The 19,698-nt window shown below is 35.9% G+C and overlaps 1 protein-coding gene across 2 annotated transcripts in view; it reads left to right on the top strand.

The window, feature by feature from the left end:
• Positions 1-19,628, top strand: part of LOC109038128 (uncharacterized) — a 103,696-nt gene extending 84,068 nt beyond the window's left edge. For both annotated transcript variants that reach the window (XM_072302511.1, XM_072302510.1), the window contains exons 6-19: positions 259-380; positions 1,777-1,887; positions 3,036-3,194; positions 4,148-4,940; positions 5,770-5,957; positions 6,494-6,590; positions 7,432-7,656; positions 8,357-8,467; positions 9,393-9,564; positions 10,587-10,761; positions 12,963-13,050; positions 13,879-14,013; positions 14,622-14,882; positions 15,484-19,628. In XM_072302511.1, coding sequence (XP_072158612.1) covers positions 259-380; positions 1,777-1,887; positions 3,036-3,194; positions 4,148-4,940; positions 5,770-5,957; positions 6,494-6,590; positions 7,432-7,656; positions 8,357-8,467; positions 9,393-9,564; positions 10,587-10,761; positions 12,963-13,050; positions 13,879-14,013; positions 14,622-14,882; positions 15,484-15,672 — 2,826 coding nt within the window. In that variant the 3' untranslated portion in view covers positions 15,673-19,628. The remainder of the gene's footprint in view (positions 1-258; positions 381-1,776; positions 1,888-3,035; positions 3,195-4,147; positions 4,941-5,769; positions 5,958-6,493; positions 6,591-7,431; positions 7,657-8,356; positions 8,468-9,392; positions 9,565-10,586; positions 10,762-12,962; positions 13,051-13,878; positions 14,014-14,621; positions 14,883-15,483) is intronic.
• The last annotated feature ends 70 nt before the right edge of the window (positions 19,629-19,698 follow it).

Here is a 19,698-nt window from a genome sequence, read left to right as displayed (position 1 = left end):
TCGTAATTTCATGAAATGCCCTTGAATTTGCTTGAATTTTTCCTCAAATTTTAAAGGCCTTGAATATCCTCCAATTTTGAACTCAGTGCACCTGAAAGCTCTTGCATTTTACATCATCTGGTTTTTTATTATGGCCTTTTGGAATATTCCTTTTTTTATTCTTTGACTGCGCCTACTTAAAAAATGCTCTATAGGATCTTTTGATGAATTCTTTGTTTTCTGTATTCGTTTCATTTATTTTTCTTTATTTCATTATAGCAATTAGATGAGCAGCTGTCAATCCAAGCAGCAGAAAAGAAGCAGCTAGATGAGATCCTCTCAGTTTTTGCAGACTATGAGAAGAAAACATTGGAACAGTCGGCAAAACCTCATCATAATAGGTATGATTGGTTGATAATCATACTTCACTGGTTGTTTGGTTGGATTCAGGCGGTGGCATTTGAAATTATTATCTATAGAGTACACACCAAATGGACAGTGTCAAGCAGGAAGGAATCAAGCCACATCAGCTATTATCAAATTTAATCGGGAAATTCAAGTTTTTACACGAAAACGGTTGTGCCGATTTTTGTGCGAATTTCAGTGCATTTTCTGCATAGTACGAAGCAAACTCCTTAAAATTTTCAAAGGAATCCGAAACGTTCTCTTGTAAAAAATTTAATCGTCAGTTAAATTTGGCAATAGCTGATGTGGCTTGGTTCCTCTCTGCTATATGCAGTCCATATAAGTTCATGTTGGTTTATTTGTTTCTTGTTTTAGATTTTTATTTTTATGTGACAAAAGTTCAGCTATCTTTAGTTCAGAATTGAATCGAAGGTAAATACAAGAATAAAGATGGCAGATCTTTTACCCCAGTCTGAAAGTGAGTAAACTTTTTGGTATGGACTCTAAAGACTCCCCCAATTTATCTCCTTTTACCTCTAATTTACCTTCAAAACATGAGAATCAGTAGTTTTGCTCTGAGCTTAAGAGAAAAATACACTCTCACATTCACTCTCTAAAATTACAACAAAATGACGTCATCAAAGTACCAGTAAGTATCAATTTACAGATCTGCTTATTCGTGTTTGTTTTTTTCAACCTGCAAAACTCAAACTAAAGTAATAATGGACCACTAGACATGGTACGAATTTCAGCACTCTGATATATGTTCCGTAACCAAAATTTCATGTAGAGCAGGATGCGCACAATGAAAATTATCGAAATCAACTCCTCACAACAATATTTAATGATTCTTGATGCGTGAATTCAAACCACCCGCTCATGAAAACTCAATGCTCTACGTGATTCACATTGCGCGCTAAACGATATCATGACAGTCTCTGCGCGATGTAAAAATCTGGCAGCCTCAATCTTGACGCTTTGGCTCAGCTATAGCAAATTGCCTATAGTTCGAACAACACATGGTGGGAAATGAATATTGCTTGATTAAGAAACTTACTGAGACCGTTGTCGTGTGCGATTTGACTCACGTAGAGCTTTGAGTTTCTTGTGAGCGGGCAGTTCAAATTCCTCGTAACCAATGTGAAATGAAAAGGTGAATATCTTCGTTAGGAGTTGGTTTCAGTAATTTTCGTTGCGCGGATCGTGTTCTACGTGAAATTTTGGTTCAGAAACATGTATCGGAATGCTTAAATTTGTACCTTGTCTAGTGATCCATTCTGCTCAAAGAAAAGTTAAAACAATTTTAAACAAATTTTAGGCTGTTTCTACCAGATTACCTACTTTCTACATCTGTAGTCTGTGCCACTTTTTATTTTTATTCCTTTCTTACAGAATTATCACCAATGGTTCGCTGCCACGTGATAAACATCTCGGCTCTCCTAATGGTTTGTCTGAATATTCCAGGGATACTTCTTTCAATTTTGATGGATCCTCACCAAAAGAGTAAGTCAAATCAGTTGCAAGCTTTCTCTGTCGGTCAATTTAACATGATGAAAGAAGGAATGCCCAAAAACGTATTTTTTTCATATCTGCCACCCCCTGCTTCCTCCCCTTAAAGCACCCTTAAGATAGGTCTGAACTCCGCTGGAAGGATTGCTCTTTCAGTCCATGACCCCCCTCTCAAATGAGCACTATGTGATGAAATGTTGCCATCTAAAATTGCTACCTTGCGTTGGTTTTGCATCACAGATTTTCGAAAAATTGGAGCTATTCATTACCCATTCTGGTGTTACGTTACGCAGCTCTGAGCATCCCCTCCCACCCTGCAATACACCTCTAATACACTTTTAATACACCTGTAATACACCTGTAATACACCTGTAATACACCTGTAACACACCTGTAATGTAGACTCACTCTCTCCTGTCCTGGAGCACAACCTATTTTATCAATGATGTCCACCAGCAGTAAGAATGTATTTAGATTGGGTGTTTTCTGAAAGGACCTAACTGATTATGGGTCATGTTAAGAAATTCATAATATATGTTACAGCTTTTGTCTAAATATTTGTTGTGTTTTAACTTTTCTCCTTAATTCTTGGCCATTTCTGTGGAATATTCTTTCTTATTTTTAACAGAGTTTTTTCATCAATTTTTTCAAAATTAAAGATGTAATAGGGGGGTGGGGAAATGTGCAACATTGTATTGCAGTTTGTTTTCTTTTTGTCAAAGTTTATCCAAAAATATAAGCATTTACTTTTCCAATTAAGACCCCTTGGAAATATTGTCTCTTATTTACCGGCTGTTAATTCTCAAGATAAGAAGTATTAATAGCCCCAAAAAACAGTCTCACACTTTCAGGAGATAAAAAACACAGAGATAAGGCGTGTGAACGGTTTTCAAGTGAATTGGAGGAAGTTATGACAGAGAGCATTCCACTGCTGCAACCATAGAAATCAGGATAGTGTGTGTCTATGCCTAAATGTGAACGTGTGACTTATCTTCAGTAATTGTGCATCCACTCAGAATTCTTGTGAGCATTGTCATGCGTCTCTGTACCATAACTAGACTCATATTTCCCTACACTACTTTCGATTGTGTTTCTATGCTGTGTATATGCCCATAATAATCGGCGTTGGTGTGTTTTTATAGTGATAAGTATTCCAAGACTGCTCATTTTGATTTTGAGAAGAGGAATAATCTAGAAGTCAGCGACACAACCAGGCGGAGCTGTGAAAGTATCATTTCGCAACCCAACAGCCCTAGAACGAGGATAAAAACTACCGTCTCAAGAAAGGATACCTCTCCAAGGTAAGATATCATTTCCATATTTTGAAGTGGTTGTGCTATTATGTTCTTAACTTGAAGGAAATGTGCTGAAAGAAATTTATTTTGCAAATTGCCAAATAATTTCAACTTTTTCTATCAAGATGAAGTATTTGCAAAGGATAGTATTAAGTGTTCATTGTGCCCTGGGAAGAAACACAAAACACTATGTTACATTGGGTTTTACCCTCTTCTCACATTAGACAAACATTTCTCAACCTTCTGTACCTTTAATATTATCAAAGCTTTTCAGTACATTCCTGAAATTTGAATATTAAAAACACCGCCATCAGAAGTGAAAAAGATTTATAAAATTTAAAAAGCAGTTACTGTTTTGTGATCTTTCGAAGTATATAATGGATAAGCGTAAACGTTCTCCTGCACATTGCTTCTATTGCCAATCAAAAATATTATCTTGCATCAAATCTCGCAAATCATATTTGTTTTTTTGGTGTTGATCTCTCTTTAAAATGGCTGCAGACTTGCAAAATGAAGGACTCCTCATGTCTTCACTATCAGTTTAAGGACCACACGGGGTGATAAAGTATTCAGTAAAGCATCATGTAACACATTTTTGACATATTAAATGTAATTTATGACAAATAGTCCAAGGAACTACAATTTTTTTCTTTTTTTTTTACTTCATTTTTCATTTTTTAATTGCAATACTCTATATTTTCTTTTCCATGTTTGCCATTTCATAATCAATTTGTCTTAAGCATTTTAATGAACTTTTGCTGATATCTTCAGAAAAACTGAAAAAAGTTAGTTAGAGTCAGTGTTAAGTAATTTACAGAAGGATGTGAGCATAGCATGACGAACTATTATAAGGAAAGGGGGTTCCCCCAGAAAGGGGTGTCAAAAAGCCTTAATTGAAGTGAAAAAGAATAGCCTAAACATTTAAGTTACGTTAATCAATCTCCTTCTGTCTGTTGCAGTGAAGAGTTTTGTCTGGAACAGTTGGAAACTCGAATTGCTAGTCTCAGTGAGTTAGGACCGAATGCAGCTTCCTCTCCAAAACCACATTATACAACTTACAATGGGTTGAACCATTACACTCGAGATGGCTCAAACAATCTATCAACTTTCAAAATGCAGCTTGACAAACAATCAACTATTCCCAACAGCACCGTTAACTCATTTTCACCCTCATTGCACAAAAAACTCCAGAATGGAAACATTAAAAAGTCAAACATTGACATCATGTCACGCAGCTACACAGAACAGTCGGTGAGAAACGACTTGAACGGAGTTAACTCTTTGAGCCGGTCCTTTTCAAATGAACGACTCACCTCTGTGCCTCATAATTTAACCAATGGTGATGTTAACCGAAATGACTTGGTCAGTGCACTACAGGCAGATGTAAAGAAGCTTAAAGACAAGACGATTTACCAGAATGTTCCAAATCAAAAACGGTGTGTTCAAGATGGTTTTGAGGAAGAAAAGCGGAAGATAGATAATCTGGTTTATGAATTAAACAAGCTTGTAAACCAGCCTTCGAAAACTCCCAGTTTCTCGCCAAGCAAGCCGGAGATGAGTGTACCAAAGGAGAAGAGTAAATTCATACTGCCGCTGGATGAAATTGACTCTGCAATCACAGCCCAGCGAAGGTCTTTGGACTTTGATAAGGATACATTGAGGAATGAGCGGCAGTCAATGCTGAAAGATTTGGTGGGGTTCAAATCGAAGGTCCTTGAAATTCGCCAGCAAGAAGATGAGATTCTGCGAGAGGTATGATTTAGTCCATGCATACCATACCTCCTTTATTAGAGACTCCAAGGGGCTCTTACGTGGCAGTCTTCAACCTTATCAATGATAAAAAGTAAAATTTCATAAGATTTTCCGAAAAAAAAAATCTTGGATGTTTGCATCAATATCAAAATTTATTTTTTAAATGTTATTATTATACCATGGACTATGCTCCTTGTTAACTATCATTACTGTTTGAAATATTCTACATTGGTGTTGGAAAGTCCCGGTATAATGAGCGTGATTCAAAGCACCCCTTTTTTTGCTCCCTTTGGATTCTCTTGAAGTTTAGTATTTGAATTCTACTTGGTCTAAGACGTCATTTCCCAAAATTTAGCTCCATCTACAAAATCTGGAAGAAGCACAGGGGGGTGTCAAAGTTAAAACCTTTGTAGCTTGACATCACTTGGGAAAAAATGTGTAACTAATTTTACTCTTAGTATGTATCTTTAAATATATTCATTGTGTAGATCCTTAAATTTGAACAAAAACCAGACTTTTAAATTCTTCAATTGATCTTAAAAGGATCAGCTTAGATAAAAAGCTAGTCAGGGATTTGGGGGTATTAATTTGTTTGGAAGTCATGAGGAGTTAACGTTAACATTGCGGGAGTATTAAGGGAAATTTTTGGAAATCCAAGCGTTGCCTGCCACTTGGAGACCTCTTCCCTTCTCTCACTTTCTCCCTCCCCTTGCACCCCACCAGCCAGCGGCTTTGAATATATTTGAGGCTTGTGGTGGAGGAATGAATGACAACACTTATTAGTTTAAATTCTTGTGTTTTTTGTCATAATTTGTACCTCAATTTACAGATGGAGATGGAATGTGCGCTATTGGAAGGAGAGTACAAGTCTGAAACTGGAGTGATCAAAGCAGAGGAAGAAAGCTTGAGGGTACTGCAAGAAAAATTGTTGAATATTGAGAAAGAAATAGAAAAGTGCACTGCACAACAAGCAGAGAGTAAGCGAAAATTGGAAGAAGAGCAGAAATCTTTAAATGAGTGAGTAAATTCCACAATATCTATTATATGTTATCTACCAAAAAATGCATAGTTGATGATATTCTTATTGTACCGTAACTTTACCATCAAAACAATTTTATTTTATAATTGACTACTTGAAATAGAGTCTGAATTTGGTCCTTTTGAACATTCAATGAAGACATCCATCTTTGATTCCATTTGTCTTAAGTATGTATAAAATCCCAAGCGATGCATGATTTTCAGGAAAGGTTTTATTACCAATCTGTAAACACGCTAAGAATACAACTGGTGTAATGCCAAGAATCTTCCTCTTAATCATATTGAAGTTACTACTGACTTAAAGTTGCATTCATCTCAATTATTTTATACTGTTACCGGTCACTGGAAATGTGAATTGTTTTGAGTTTGACTGTTTCATTTTCAAAAATCATGAAACTGATTAATCTCATTCATTATTCTGCTGATCGTTTCTGGTAAGAACTTGCTAATGAGCACCAGCTTTCTCCAAAGAAGATGAAACCATCCTTAATTTCCTGTTACTTTATTTGTCTCAGATTGGAAGAGAAAGTGTTCAATTGTGATGTAGTAGAACAGGATGAGTTAATGCAGTCCTACAAGCTAAAACAAGAAAATCTCGAGTATGAAAAGAAGGTAAGTCTCATCGAACATCTCAACTTAAGTAAGACTGGAGTCCTGATCATTAAAATTTCACTAGGAATACAAGCTGTGTCAAATGTGTGCACTCTTTAATTATTACAGTAAATGAATGGAATGGTTCTCATCCATATGATAGCGGACAGAAGTGATTCATCAGAGAGTAGCAAAAGTGAATAGACTTGGGTGATGTGTGCATTTCTTTTTCAGCGTGAAAAATATGGTAGCACTGTAATGTGGAAACTTAAAAACACTCTTTATTCTTGCGTGCAGTTTATATTGAATCAATTTTTATCTTCTGACATGGACACCCTAACGGTGTAGTGGGTATGAGTTTTGTCTGATAAGGCTATGGTTAAGGACTAGTGGTTGAGGTATGATTCCTACGTACATGATCAACAGCCTATGTATCTGTGGTCTCAAGAGCCCAACAAAAGATTAGTTTTTCAGCATGATTTACCTTGACCTCCAAAAATCTGATTTTTTGTGAACCGATTGTGTATCCACACGTGAAAACCATATGACAATTAAATTCCTTAATGGCTAATTGCATAGGGACCAAATTGTTAGTTCTACTCAGAGAAAAATTCCTCTCACAGGGCTTTTTGCTCTTACGAAAAATTAAAACAGGACGAAAAAAAGTTTAATTTAGAGGAAAATTCCACTTTAAGAACATTTGACTTAGAGGAAGTTGACTGGAGTAATAATTTTGTTCTTTAAAATTGTACATCAAGCACAGAACCAGAATAAAATTTCCAGAGGAAATTACTCATCAAGTCTAAACAGGGAAGCACTAACACCTGCCATTTTGTTTTCTTAAAATCTGTTATAATTTCAGAATTTTGAAGACTCTGAGTTTCTCTTGTTAGAGGAAGAAGCTGATCTTCTATCCAAAAGGGAAGAATACCAACGCGAGCTGAATGACAGGACAACAAAGCTACATACACATAAGTTACGTGTTGCTCAGCTAGGACTGCAACAAAAGCAGGTTTTAAGCAATGCGGCTGATGAATCTAAACAGTTGGAATCCTTGCTCATTGCCTATCTGAATAATATTAAAGAGGTAAAGTGTTTTTCAACTCAAATTATACACTACTATTTGTATAATCTCCTTTTAATGTAATGGAGGGATACTGAAATTTCCTGATCACATTTTACAGTAAGTAGCCAGTCCACACGCACCCCGCAATCAATGCAATTAATTTACTATTTAGTAGATTTTTTTTTCTCATTATTTTTCCCATTTTAAATACTATTAAAACTTTTAAGAGTTATGTTTTTTCAGGGAGCAATCTTAATTTCCGAATCTAAGTAAAGCGCCGCAGCAACGTAATCTGTATTTTTCATCAATTTGAAGTTTAATTCTCAAGGAAACATGTGTCCGTGTGCAATGTGTGAGGTTATTTTTAAAGTATTTTTATTTTAATCTTAGTTTTATTTTCATCAGGAACCATTTGCAGAACTTGCTTAAAAATCAGACTTGAGTGTCATAATAAAGAAAGGCATTCGTCGGGCATGGTGCCTAAAAAATATGTATACGTACCTTTGATTTCAGCCGAATTCTTCCTTCCAGTAAAGTTACTTGTTGCTGTATCTATGTTTTTGTAAAATTTTTTGACTCCTAAAAAATCGTTTATGGAACCTCAATGTTGAGTTTGCTAACCAAGTGGCTCTCAAAATCTCAGAATGAAATTAAAACACTTATTATGATGCACTATATTTCAGACTGATCTCATGTAACGTTTTTGTTCTCTTTTCAACAGACCCGCAACAGAATACGAGAGTTGGATATAAAACTCGGTGACGTTAACCATTGTGAAACTCCAAGTAAATCAATTTTAAAGCAGTCCCCAGAATCTTCTGAATCTGATGATGTAAGTTTCTATCCATTTTAGAGCTCTTCTCGTTAAGTTCTTCTGCATCCTGAGTTAAAATAATCGACTGATAAAGTCATTTGTGGGTTTTTCAAAATGATAGTAAATTTTTGCGGGCATAAAGCCTACTGATGCCCAAGCAAGCACAATAAAAATCTTTGGAATATCACAACAGGTTTGCAAAAAGTGCTATAGTGCTTCATACCCAGACTGGGCATGAAGGAAAGAAATTGGCAGCATCTTTTTAAAGATTTCTCCAACCAGGTTTCTTTCTTAGGTTTTCGTTGAAAAAAGACTCCAAAGATGACCTTAACATGAGCTGGAGGGGTAAAATAAATCTTGTGTGCACCAACAGTAGAAACCATGAATTTACTAAGCTGATTTATTTTTTAAATTACTGTTCTCAAATTAAGGTGATTCGGCGGTTGCCATTTTTTGTTTCAGAGCAACGTGCGATATATCGCATCAGTTCGTTCCGATTGCTTTTCTGTTGTTATGAGACTCAATAATTCCTGTACCAAATTTGACACAAATATTCAACGTAATAAAGGCAGGGTTTTTTTAGAGGAAAAATGTCGCATTCGATACCGATATCAAAACTGCACTCGAATGCGACCTCTAAAAAAACTCTGCCTTTAATATGTTGACTTCCTTTGTCAAAGTTGGTACATGAATTCTTTAGTCTCATAATAACAGAAGTGAGATCTCAAAATTCGAAAAAATGACAAGTAGCTGAAATTATGGAACGAATTGATGCGATACATCGCACACCTTACATCGCTCTAACACAAAAAATGGCAACAGTCGAATCATCTTAACTTGGTTTTTTTGTTTAAAAAAAATCCACCACCAGGGAAAATGAGAAAAACTGAGGAAAAAATCCCCACCTCTACTAATTTAACGTTATTTATATCTTTTTCTGCAGGATTTAGATAAGCAGTTGAAGCAACAGTCAATGGACGATCTAAACCGGATCTCAAAAATAACTTTAGGAACTCCGATTATGGAAAGTAACCAATCGAATTCTCTTGGTCGCCGTACTGTGGCCCTTTTAAGAGAAATTGAGAAGAATCGGCAGTTGGTTCTTGCTAAGCAAGGTTTGTAATTTTTACGATCTGAAAAAATTAATTTGTCTCCATCTCTGAAAGTCATTACAGTATGAATGGTGGTTCCACAAAAATCAGTGTCAGTGTTTTAACATTGAATTGATTTAATGATAACTGCGGTCTGAAAGGTGATAATTCTTGAGGAAATTGACATGTTTTTCCAGGTTTTTTCCCATAAAGTAAAAATTTACAAATTTTGAAACATGGCATTCTAAGATTTCTTGTCTTATCATCAAAATGTATTCCATCACACAATAGCCAAAACAATAAAAAGGGTTGTATTAATTTCAGTGTAAACTTGCTTAGTCAAAAAGTCAAAGGTTTGAAGGAAGTTTTGACGGAAGTGCAGTTTTGTTTTACCTGCTTCACCGTTTAAGGCACTCGTAATGTAAAAACTTTTCATTATCGTTTTCTAGTGGAAAGGTCAAAATTTTCTATCGATGCAAGTGACTTAATAAACTGTAAATTTTTCCCTATTGTAATTCTTACATAATCCAATGTGCTTTTGTCGGGAAACAGAAAAAGATATAACTGCAAATTCTTTTTATTTAAAAAAAACACGTTTGACTCAACAAGCCTCATCTGTACTCACACAATCTGCAGCCTGATAGTTGAAATTTTATGTTTGTTGGGTAGGCATAGATGACATAGGTTAGAAGGCGGAACAAGATTGGTCGACTATGTCTTATCGCTGCTTTGTCACGCCCATGTTGGGTGGAACTCACGACAAGCTAAAGGCACCTCTTAAGTTTCCGACAGTATGTCGTCCATCCCACCTGACAAAGGCACGATAAAGCAGCGATAAGACATAGCCGACCAATCACGCTTCGTCTAACCTACGTCATCTATGTCCACCCGACAAACACAAAATTTCAACAATTAGGCTGCTGATATCTGAGCAATGTTTTCAAAGACAAATTAATGAATTGACTCATTTCATCAGACACAAGAAAATTTTTCATTGATCGGAAATTTTTCCTCTCAATTAATCACTATTTTGTTTCGTTGTTTAGGTAGTCTAGTAATTGAAGAAGAACGCAAACGGGTCCTAGAGTTGAAACAAAGGGTGCAAACTGAGGTGCATGCACAGTGGGAAGAGAGGAAGCAGCGCGAAAATAATTGCAACTCCTTGAACAGCATCGCAAGTGAAGAATCTAGTTTAACATCAAGTGATATTCTCTCGGAAAGGTACAATTGGACCGCGTTTAACAGAAAGGAACCAAGCCACATCGGCTATCGCCAAATTTAAGTGGGCAATTAAATTTTTTACGAGAGAACATTTGTGCGGACTCCTTCAAAAATGTTGAGGAATTTGCTTTTTACTAAGGAGAAAATTCACTGAAATTCGCACGAAAATCAGCACAACCGTTTTCATGTAAAAAATTGAATTGCCCACTTAAATATGGCGATCGCTGATGTGGCTTTGTTCCTTTCTGTTTAACGCAGTCCAACTTACAATCATTCACAATCAACCTTTTTAAGTAAGAATTTCTTATGCAAGATAGCTTTCAGGATCAAGTTTTTCATTGTATGGCTTTTAATTTTTGGTTTCTAATTTGCACATCCCCCAAGAATCAGGGTTGCCACAGTCAGGGGAAACCGGGAATTGTCAGGGAATTTTAAAAAGTCTGGAAAAACCGGGAAATGTCAGGGAAAATGAAGAACATGTCAGGGAAAATTTGTGAAATCACCCTCATTTGCATTCTAGATTGGGTTTGAGGTTTCGAACATCAAAGGAGGGGTATCGATAAGGGCCTTTTTTGGCCCCCCTAGAGGGCTTTGTTTGGCCCCACCTAGAATCTGGAATTCTATGCAAGTTTCCCAAGTTGACTCAATTTAGTTTACGGAAATAATCATGATTTGGTTCATAGGCCACTGGATAAGTGTTAAACGGTTGCCTGCACATACGTCTGCAGGCGCATAAATGCGTGTTTTTCTATCACTCCAAGGCTTTTTTCACACCAAGCGCATCGTCTAACTAAAACGAGCTTTTGATATGTTATCAAGGAGACTTTAGGACACATTTTAACCCTGGTTTGGTTTTAGTTAGATGATGCGCTCATAGTTTAAAAGAACTTTTTTAAAAATCGACTTCTAAGGGACATCCGCAAAAATCTTAGGGAAACACGTCTCTCCAACTTTATGCATGCTACGTACATTATTGAGGGCAGTTATGAAGCCTTGTTAAACTTTTACAAGGAGATTTTCTTTACTTGTAGGCAATAAAAACCCTGACGGCGTAATTTCCTAAGATTTTTGCGGATGTCCCTCAGAAGTCGAGTTTTGAAAAAGTTTTTTTTAACTATGAGTGCATCATCTAACTAAAACCAAACCAAGGTTAAAATGTGTCCTAAAGCCTCCTTGATAACATATCAAAAGCTCGTTTTAGTTAGACGATGCGCTCGGTGTGAAAAAAGCCTTGGAGTGATAGAAAAACATGCATTTTCGCTAAAATACACCTCCAGACGTATGTTTAGGCAACCATTTAACACGTATGCAGTGGCCTATGGACCAAATCATGATTATTTCTGTAAACTAAATTAAGTCAACTTGGAAAACCCGCATAAATTTCCAGATTCTAGTAGGGGCCAAAAAAGGCCCTTATTGATAACCCCTCCTTTTGCCTGAAAACTACTTTTAATTAAATGTCTTCTTAACCATCCGTCTCATCTTCAATTGTCAGGGAATTTCACGGAAATGTCTCAGGGAAATGTCAGAGAATTTCATTTTCTAAATTCTGTGGCAACCCTGAAGAATCTCAAAATGAAATTTTGACGATATTTAGTTTTACCTAATTTAAAACTAAGTATGTAATCTGAAACCCAATGCAGAAATGAAATACTATAATTGTGACTGGATCTGTGAAAAGGGACCTCATCCTTCGGTAGTGTTTTGCAAAAGCTTAAACTACCTGCTCAGATACCTTTGCGTTTGCCATGCATGCTGCAAGTGCCAATTTTTAAGCTTTCATGGTCACTTGACTCAAATTTGAATTTTGAACGGTATGGTCCCTTTTCACAGACCTGGTCACAAATAGATGGTAAAAATAAACCTCCAATCTGTTCGAATCACAGACCTTGAAACATCAATTGTTTTTTTCACCGTTTACTGGTGTCTTCTTTCTTCAGTTCACTCAGCTGTAAATCTAAGAAATGGAGAAAACCCAGCAAACCTTCAGCCGTCAAAAACCATCCCATCAGAAGTCGTTCGCTAATAAAAACGGAAATGTTCAGTAATTTCAAGTTTTGACAAACACATTTTTTTGCAATATTTCATCCTATTGTTATCTTTTAACACACAAACTCAGTGAAATTAGAAAATCATTATTTTAGCTGGGTTCTTCAACCCTTTTTTTCAGTTGCTCTCAATTCAATTTTTTTTTCTTTCAGTGTTATCAATGAAGATGGCGGGAAGACTAATGATAAGTCAAACAGCAATAATTCACCGAAAATTCTGAATTCTGTCCCATGCAAAGAGGTGAGTCCTTTTATCTCCAGTTTTGAACATTCAGCTGCAACTGTATTTAATGCACCAAGAGCAGCAGCCTGATTGTTGAAATTTTGTGTTTGTCGGGTGAACACGGCTGACATAGATTAAATGGCGAAACGTGATTGGTCGGCTATGTCTTATCGCTACTTTAACGTGCTTTATCGTGATTTATCGTGCTTTGTGAGAAGCACTTGTGAGAAGACATGCAAAACTTGCAAGAAAAAAACAAATTTCAAGAAAACAAAAAACAAAGGCAGAGTACTACAAAGGTTTCGTGCATCGTTTGGAATAGAAGTTAAACAGTCCCAAGTCAAAACCCCCTACAAATAAGTGGTCAAAAATTTCAAATCACCTTTTTTTGCTTTCATTTCAAATGAACCAAAATCATTAAAAGTACAGCAGACTAATACGAATAAAGATTTATAAGTTAGAACTCCTTTTTTCCAGGAAAAAAATATGTTAAAATTATGAATAAATGTTATATTCTCCTCACGTGCTTAGAATGCCTCTTTATAAATGTCAGAGCTCCAAAATCACCAAAAATGAATTATGATCCTTAAGCATGACATTATTCCATCGATGGTTTTTTTTTTTTTTCTTTTTCCAAAGCCATACATTCTCATAATGCGACATATGTAGCGGAGTTCCTGAACTACTTAACCTAAGGTCAATTTGTCAGCAGGGCTGTAAGAATGGTTCTAAATATGATTTGCCAGAAATTGTTTTTAATCATATCCTCAATTGAACATTCAGTATTATTCATGCACACTGTTTCCTTGTTTTGGTGTTTTAATTTATTTTTTGCCTATTTTCCAGTTCAAGTCAAAATCTTACTTAACAGAATTAGAAGATGGAACAGGCAGCAGACAATGGTCAGAGGTTTCGTCTTGTGTTAGTGAGGAGCAACTAAGCACCCTTTCCCGGCAGACTAGACCCAGGAGAAATGTTCAGGTACCTGTTTCTTTATTTTCTATCAAAGCTACTTATACTTCAATAGAATACCTAACTTCGATACGTATAGGAGGAAAATGATGTGTTCTTAACAATAAGTCCTTAAAAAATCCACCATTCCAACCATTGAAGAAGCCTCAGAAGAAACATTAAAATTTGAATCTTCTGTCATCTCTTGATTTCAGACAACCTTAAACATGGCATGAGTTGGCATAGTCTGGGAATATCAGGAAAACTGAGAAATGTCAGGAAATTTTAAGAAGTTAGGGAAAACCTGGAAATTTCAGGGGGAAAATTGTGAAGTCATCTTCATTTGCTCTGGGTTTGACATCTAGAACAACAAATTTGGCCGTAAAAAATTTTCAAATTATGTCTTCTTAACTGTCTGACATATCTTTAACTGACGGGGAATTTTACCAAAATGTGTCCGGGAAATCAGAGAGATGTCAGGGAATATCTTTTTCTGGATTCTATGGCAACCCTGCTTAAAGAAAAAATATCAAAACCTAAATTCATGTCTCTTCTCCAAATAACCTTACAATAAATTTTTTTTGTCTAATTAATTATCTTACAAAAAAATAACGATCTTGAATTTTGTTTAATTTCAGCGACCTTTAACGCGTTACCTTCCATTCAGAAGCGGAGAGACACTGGACTTGCGACAACACATCATCAGTGCCGGCCATCAAGTAGAACTGTGTCAGCACATAACGCTAGACAGCACGTCATGTCGTGGATATCTGCAGAAAATGACCTCACGTTTTCACAACTGGAATAAGCGCTGGTTCCTTTTCGACCGCACAACCCGTGTCTTCTCCTACTACAGCGACTCTAGCGAGAAAAAACTTAGAGGAGTCACTCATTTTCCTGTAAGCCAACCTCAAATTTTATCTCATGTCTCAAGTATATTTTATTTACTTCTCAGCCAAAAAAAGATTGGAGATGATCATTGGTAGTTGCTGAAAAGAGAAAATATTTGAAGGAAATTTGCGTAGTCTTGAACTGAGATACCTCAACATTCTTTTTGTCTCACTTCTGGTTTGACCTACTTTGGGTGAAATCAAGGATATTCTATCATGTTGATTGCAGTTTTTCAAAATTCTCTCTTTCGCCTAATTTTTTGTGAAGAAAATAAATTTTATTGCATGATAACTGTAGTAATACTCTCAATGCTGAGTAGTTTATGAAGAGATATTTCAGTTTACATCTTAGGTGCTGCGCAAAAGTATTTTTGCAAAGAGTTCAACACCCTCTAATTCGACGTGTTTACAGAAAAAATTACGGTTCAAGTACCTGTTCCTCACACTATGATTATATTTGGAACGAAGCAGAGTGAAACAATGTGATCAAGAAATAAAGAAAACGTATTATTTATCATTCAGAATTTTAAAATCAAACTGGTGGATTGCTGTCCCTTCTACAATCTTTTGACTTCATTTTCAGTTGTGTAATTTTTTTCATTTTTTTCAGGCCATAGAAGAAGTTTACGTCGACCACCTAAATTCAGTTAAATCTCCACACCCGAACCTAACGTTTGTTGTGAAAACGAAAGGTAGAACATATTATTTGATGGCTCGAACACCCGAATCCATGAGGATATGGGTGGACGTTATCTTCACAGGAGCAGAAGGTTACCAAGAATATTTCGACAACACGTAATCCTTTTTGTTTTATTCTTTGTTTTCTTATGTCTTATAGCTCTTTATCCGTACATTTCAATCTGTGCAGATTAAGCTTCAAGTATTGACCATACGTTAAGAAAGGCTGCAAAGCCTTGAGTTTATTTTTACTTAAATTTTTATATTCTAACCAGTGATTTAATGTGTATAATTTTTGCCCTCGTTTTATGAAATTTTTTATCATTGAACTTGTATACATTGTTCTTCAATCAAAGTGATACAGGAGAGGTTTGAGCTTGACTCTAAGTCTTCTTGTTGTAATTAAGTCTTCTAAGTCTTTGAAGTATTTTACTGAAAGATGGCAGTCTTTCAGAATTTAGATTTTTCCTTGCCAATTTTTTTACTTTGCTTATTGTTGCTTTCCAGTACTAGTACCCACTAGTAGTATAAATATTTCGATTCCCTTTTTCTGATCAAAAGATAAATATCTCTTAAATTTGTAGTAAGATTCAACAAAAGCCCTACCGATAAGACCTTAGTTGGACGGAGTTAAACAGAAAGGAACCAAGCCACATCGGGATCGAACCGAGAAAAAGAGGTTTAAAGTTTAGCTCCTGCATAAGACTCAATGTAAAAGATAAACTTCAAGTTCAATTTCTGCAAAATTTGCTCCAACAAAAACTTTGATTTTTTGGCGATCGATAGTAGAGCAGTGGTTGAGTTCAAAACCACTCATAACTCAATTTTTTCCAAAATGTGGGTTGGTTCCTTTCTGCTTAACTCAGTCCAGTTGTCCGTGTGTCTGAATAGCTCATTGTTGTAGCTAATTTGTTGAGTCTGTTCATCGCAAGAATCTAATTTATTGTAATACCTCATCAGGCTGGCGCCTTTCGATTCTGTGAATTTTTCTTTTATGACCTTGTTTTCTGAATTTTTTTTTTTTTTTTATGACATTGACCTTGATCTCAAAGTAATATAAGCTTGTCTCTTCAGTATTTGAAACTTCAACCAGGGATTTATCAGCAGAAACTTGAGAATTTTTTGCGATGAAATTTGTATATTTGGGTAGCTTAGTATTTTATAAATATTAAAGTTTTGGAAAAATTTGACTGTCCACTAAGAAAAGACCTTCGTGGGATAGAGGGCAAATTTTCTTCAAGTGAGTTGAAAAATCAAACTTTCATCTGACAAAAAATGCTCATCAAGATTCAAAGGGAAAGTCGTGAGCCATCTAGTTCATTTCTGTGCCAAGTGCCAACAGAGAGTCGCAGTTTAATTTTAAACTGTCAATTTTGAACCTTGAATATGGTAGAACTTGACTTCTGTATAAAGTTGCTTTTTCTCGAAAGGATGTTATTTTGAACTGACAACTCCCAACCATTATTACTCTGATTCAACTTAGAATTTTTGTGGGGTCTTCTAGTTAAAATTTTTTGGAACACTCTCTTTCCAGCCGTAAACACATTTTAAATTAGTGGCACTGTGGTTTTTTTCTCGTGGGCGGTCACAAATTTAAAACGGAAGCAAAACTTCCAGAGCAAAGGTGCACCCAGGGTATGCATATAGGTATTTTAATCTTCTCTGTCATTATTCAGCATGAGTGATAGTGCTTGTTTTTTTTATGCTGGCGTTGCTCTTCAATAACGCAATCTTTTTTAAATTTAACAATATAAATTGATTAGATCTCACAGCTCAAGAGCCTTGCTACTCAAAAGGCAAGGTTTAAAAAATGCGATAACTACTTTTTGAACAAATTTCTGCAGCCTGATAGTTGAAATATTTTGTTTGTTGGGACGATATAGATGACATAGGTTAAAAGGCGGAGGAGCATCATTGGTCGGCTATGTCTTAACGCTGCTTTGTCGTGCCTATTTCGGGTTGAACTCACGACAAGCTAAAGGCACCTCTTCAGTTTCCGACAGTATGTCGTCCATTCTACCTGACAAAGGCATGACAAAGCAGCGATAAGACATAGCCAACCAATCACGCTCCGCCTTTTAACTTATGTCATCTATGTCGTTCCAACAAACAAAAAATTTCAACAACCAGGCTGCTGAACATGCAAACCGCATGTATGATATGTATTCAGATATGGAAAAATCGCAAATTTTCTTCGTTTCCTGTGAACCATTTCAAATCCCCAAGCTCAGTATTGGAGTCGAACATTTTACCAGTACAAGGCTCACTGAAGATTTCTTTTATTGTTGTAATTTTCTTGTATCTATAATTGATAATTGTTTTGTGCTGCGTGTTTCTTCTGTTTTGAAAGGCTGATTTTAGGATACATAGACATAGTGTTAAGTTTGGAAAACATAACATTTTATATCTTTGTCCGTGTACGGTTATGACTCATGAGTTCCACTTGAATTTATTTGGTGTTTATTTCGCCAAGTTTAAGGAAGGAGGCGGGGGAGGGAAGATAAACATTAGTAACAAATGTTTCTGAATCATCTCTGCAACGCCTAATTAATGACTGACTGTTTAAATGCTGTGCATTAGCACATCTGAACTTGTCCAAATTCAAAAATTCATTTCATTGTGAAAAGTAAAGTCACAAGAAAAGTCACCAGCTGTAAGGAAAAACGACTGATTCACCAATCTTTTTAGTAACTGGCATTGCTGCTTGGAGGGGCGTGTTTGACTGCCACAGCTAAATATTTAACAAGGGTAATCATGGATAAATTACAATTTTTTAACTGAAAAGTATGTTTTTAAAGAAAAAAATGTAAGATTTTAGAGTTGAGTTGCAAGGAATGGTATGAAACTCCCAAGAATTCCGTGGAAAAGCCCTTTATGGTGATAAATCAGATTTAACAGCCTGTGGGTTGTTCTAAAGACAACTAGAGAGTAGTCTTGATGACAACTGTTTGATGACATGTTTTATCTTGTCATCTTAAATTGCATCTCCTTAATATTTTCTCTAGAAAGATTAATTTATTTATCCAGAAAGATCAAGTTAGAGTACCTGTATAGCGAGAGTATGGACAGATGTGAAACTCCGAAAATCCATCAGGCCTTCACCGATGCTTCTGCGAATAAAGTTAGGGCCCAGAAATGCAGCCAACCTATGAATTTCAATTATCCAGAACGATTTACTAATACTATTGTTCCGAACCGTCGTTTATTAAGCACGTGTTTGACTCAGTTTTTGCATAAATTTACTCAATTTCGCGGAAGAACGCTCATTTCTGTACATTCTTTGCCATCATGGTTAGAATTGGAATCTGCAGACTGGCAGTGAAATTTTGTGCGTTAGAAGTTGGTTAGAAGGGTGGCTGCACTTTTGGGCCCTAAGCCCTCCATGAAGCGATCTGTCCATACTCTCGCTATACAGGTACTCTAGATCAAGTCATTTATCTTAGAGCAGGTCATATGTTGTGATTAAATAAGTTACTGACCAAGAAGAGTATGAAAAAGTAAAGAAAATTTTCTACTTAACTACTTTTGCACCTTGTTTAATTACATTGAATGTATTTCTATCGAAAGATTGTCGGTGTCACTTTAGCTGACAGAGTCGAAAGAATGGCAACACACCCTTTAAAATGATTTATGCTTGTAGTTTGTGGCTTCATATTCCCTCCGTTTGGGTCGAGGTTCCATTCAGTATTTGGGATTAATAGTTTCCCTCAATTCAAAAATGGAGATTTATTTTCAAGTTTAATATTTTGATGTAGTTCTCTTTCCCTAGTCCCCCTGCTTAAAAAGAAGTCATTTGTATGTATGATCTATTTTATTTCTAAGCGTTTTCCTGATCAAGGAAGAACCAATCCAAAGATTGATCGGAATGTATCCCACTAATGATTTTAATGTTCACTGAGTTTAAAGTAATTCTTTCAATTTTTAATTTTTTTATGATTATTTCCAGTCAAACAAAGACTGCTAATTAACAAAATCAAGTTGTTTGTTAACCGTTTTTACCTTGTTCCTCCTAATAATGTGTATTTTACTTGTACCTAATTTCGTGGCCTTAAAATAAAATTCTTTTTACTCACTCTATCTGTTGATGCTGTACATGATTGACATCTCTTTACTACACATGACCCACTCTATATAGAAATTGCCTTTG

The sequence above is a fragment of the Bemisia tabaci genome, chromosome 7, assembly GCF_918797505.1.
Source record: "Bemisia tabaci chromosome 7, PGI_BMITA_v3".
Classification (NCBI taxonomy): domain Eukaryota; kingdom Metazoa; phylum Arthropoda; class Insecta; order Hemiptera; family Aleyrodidae; genus Bemisia; species Bemisia tabaci.
Note: the sequence above shows the minus strand (reverse complement) of the source record. Positions and strands in the feature narration are given on the sequence as shown.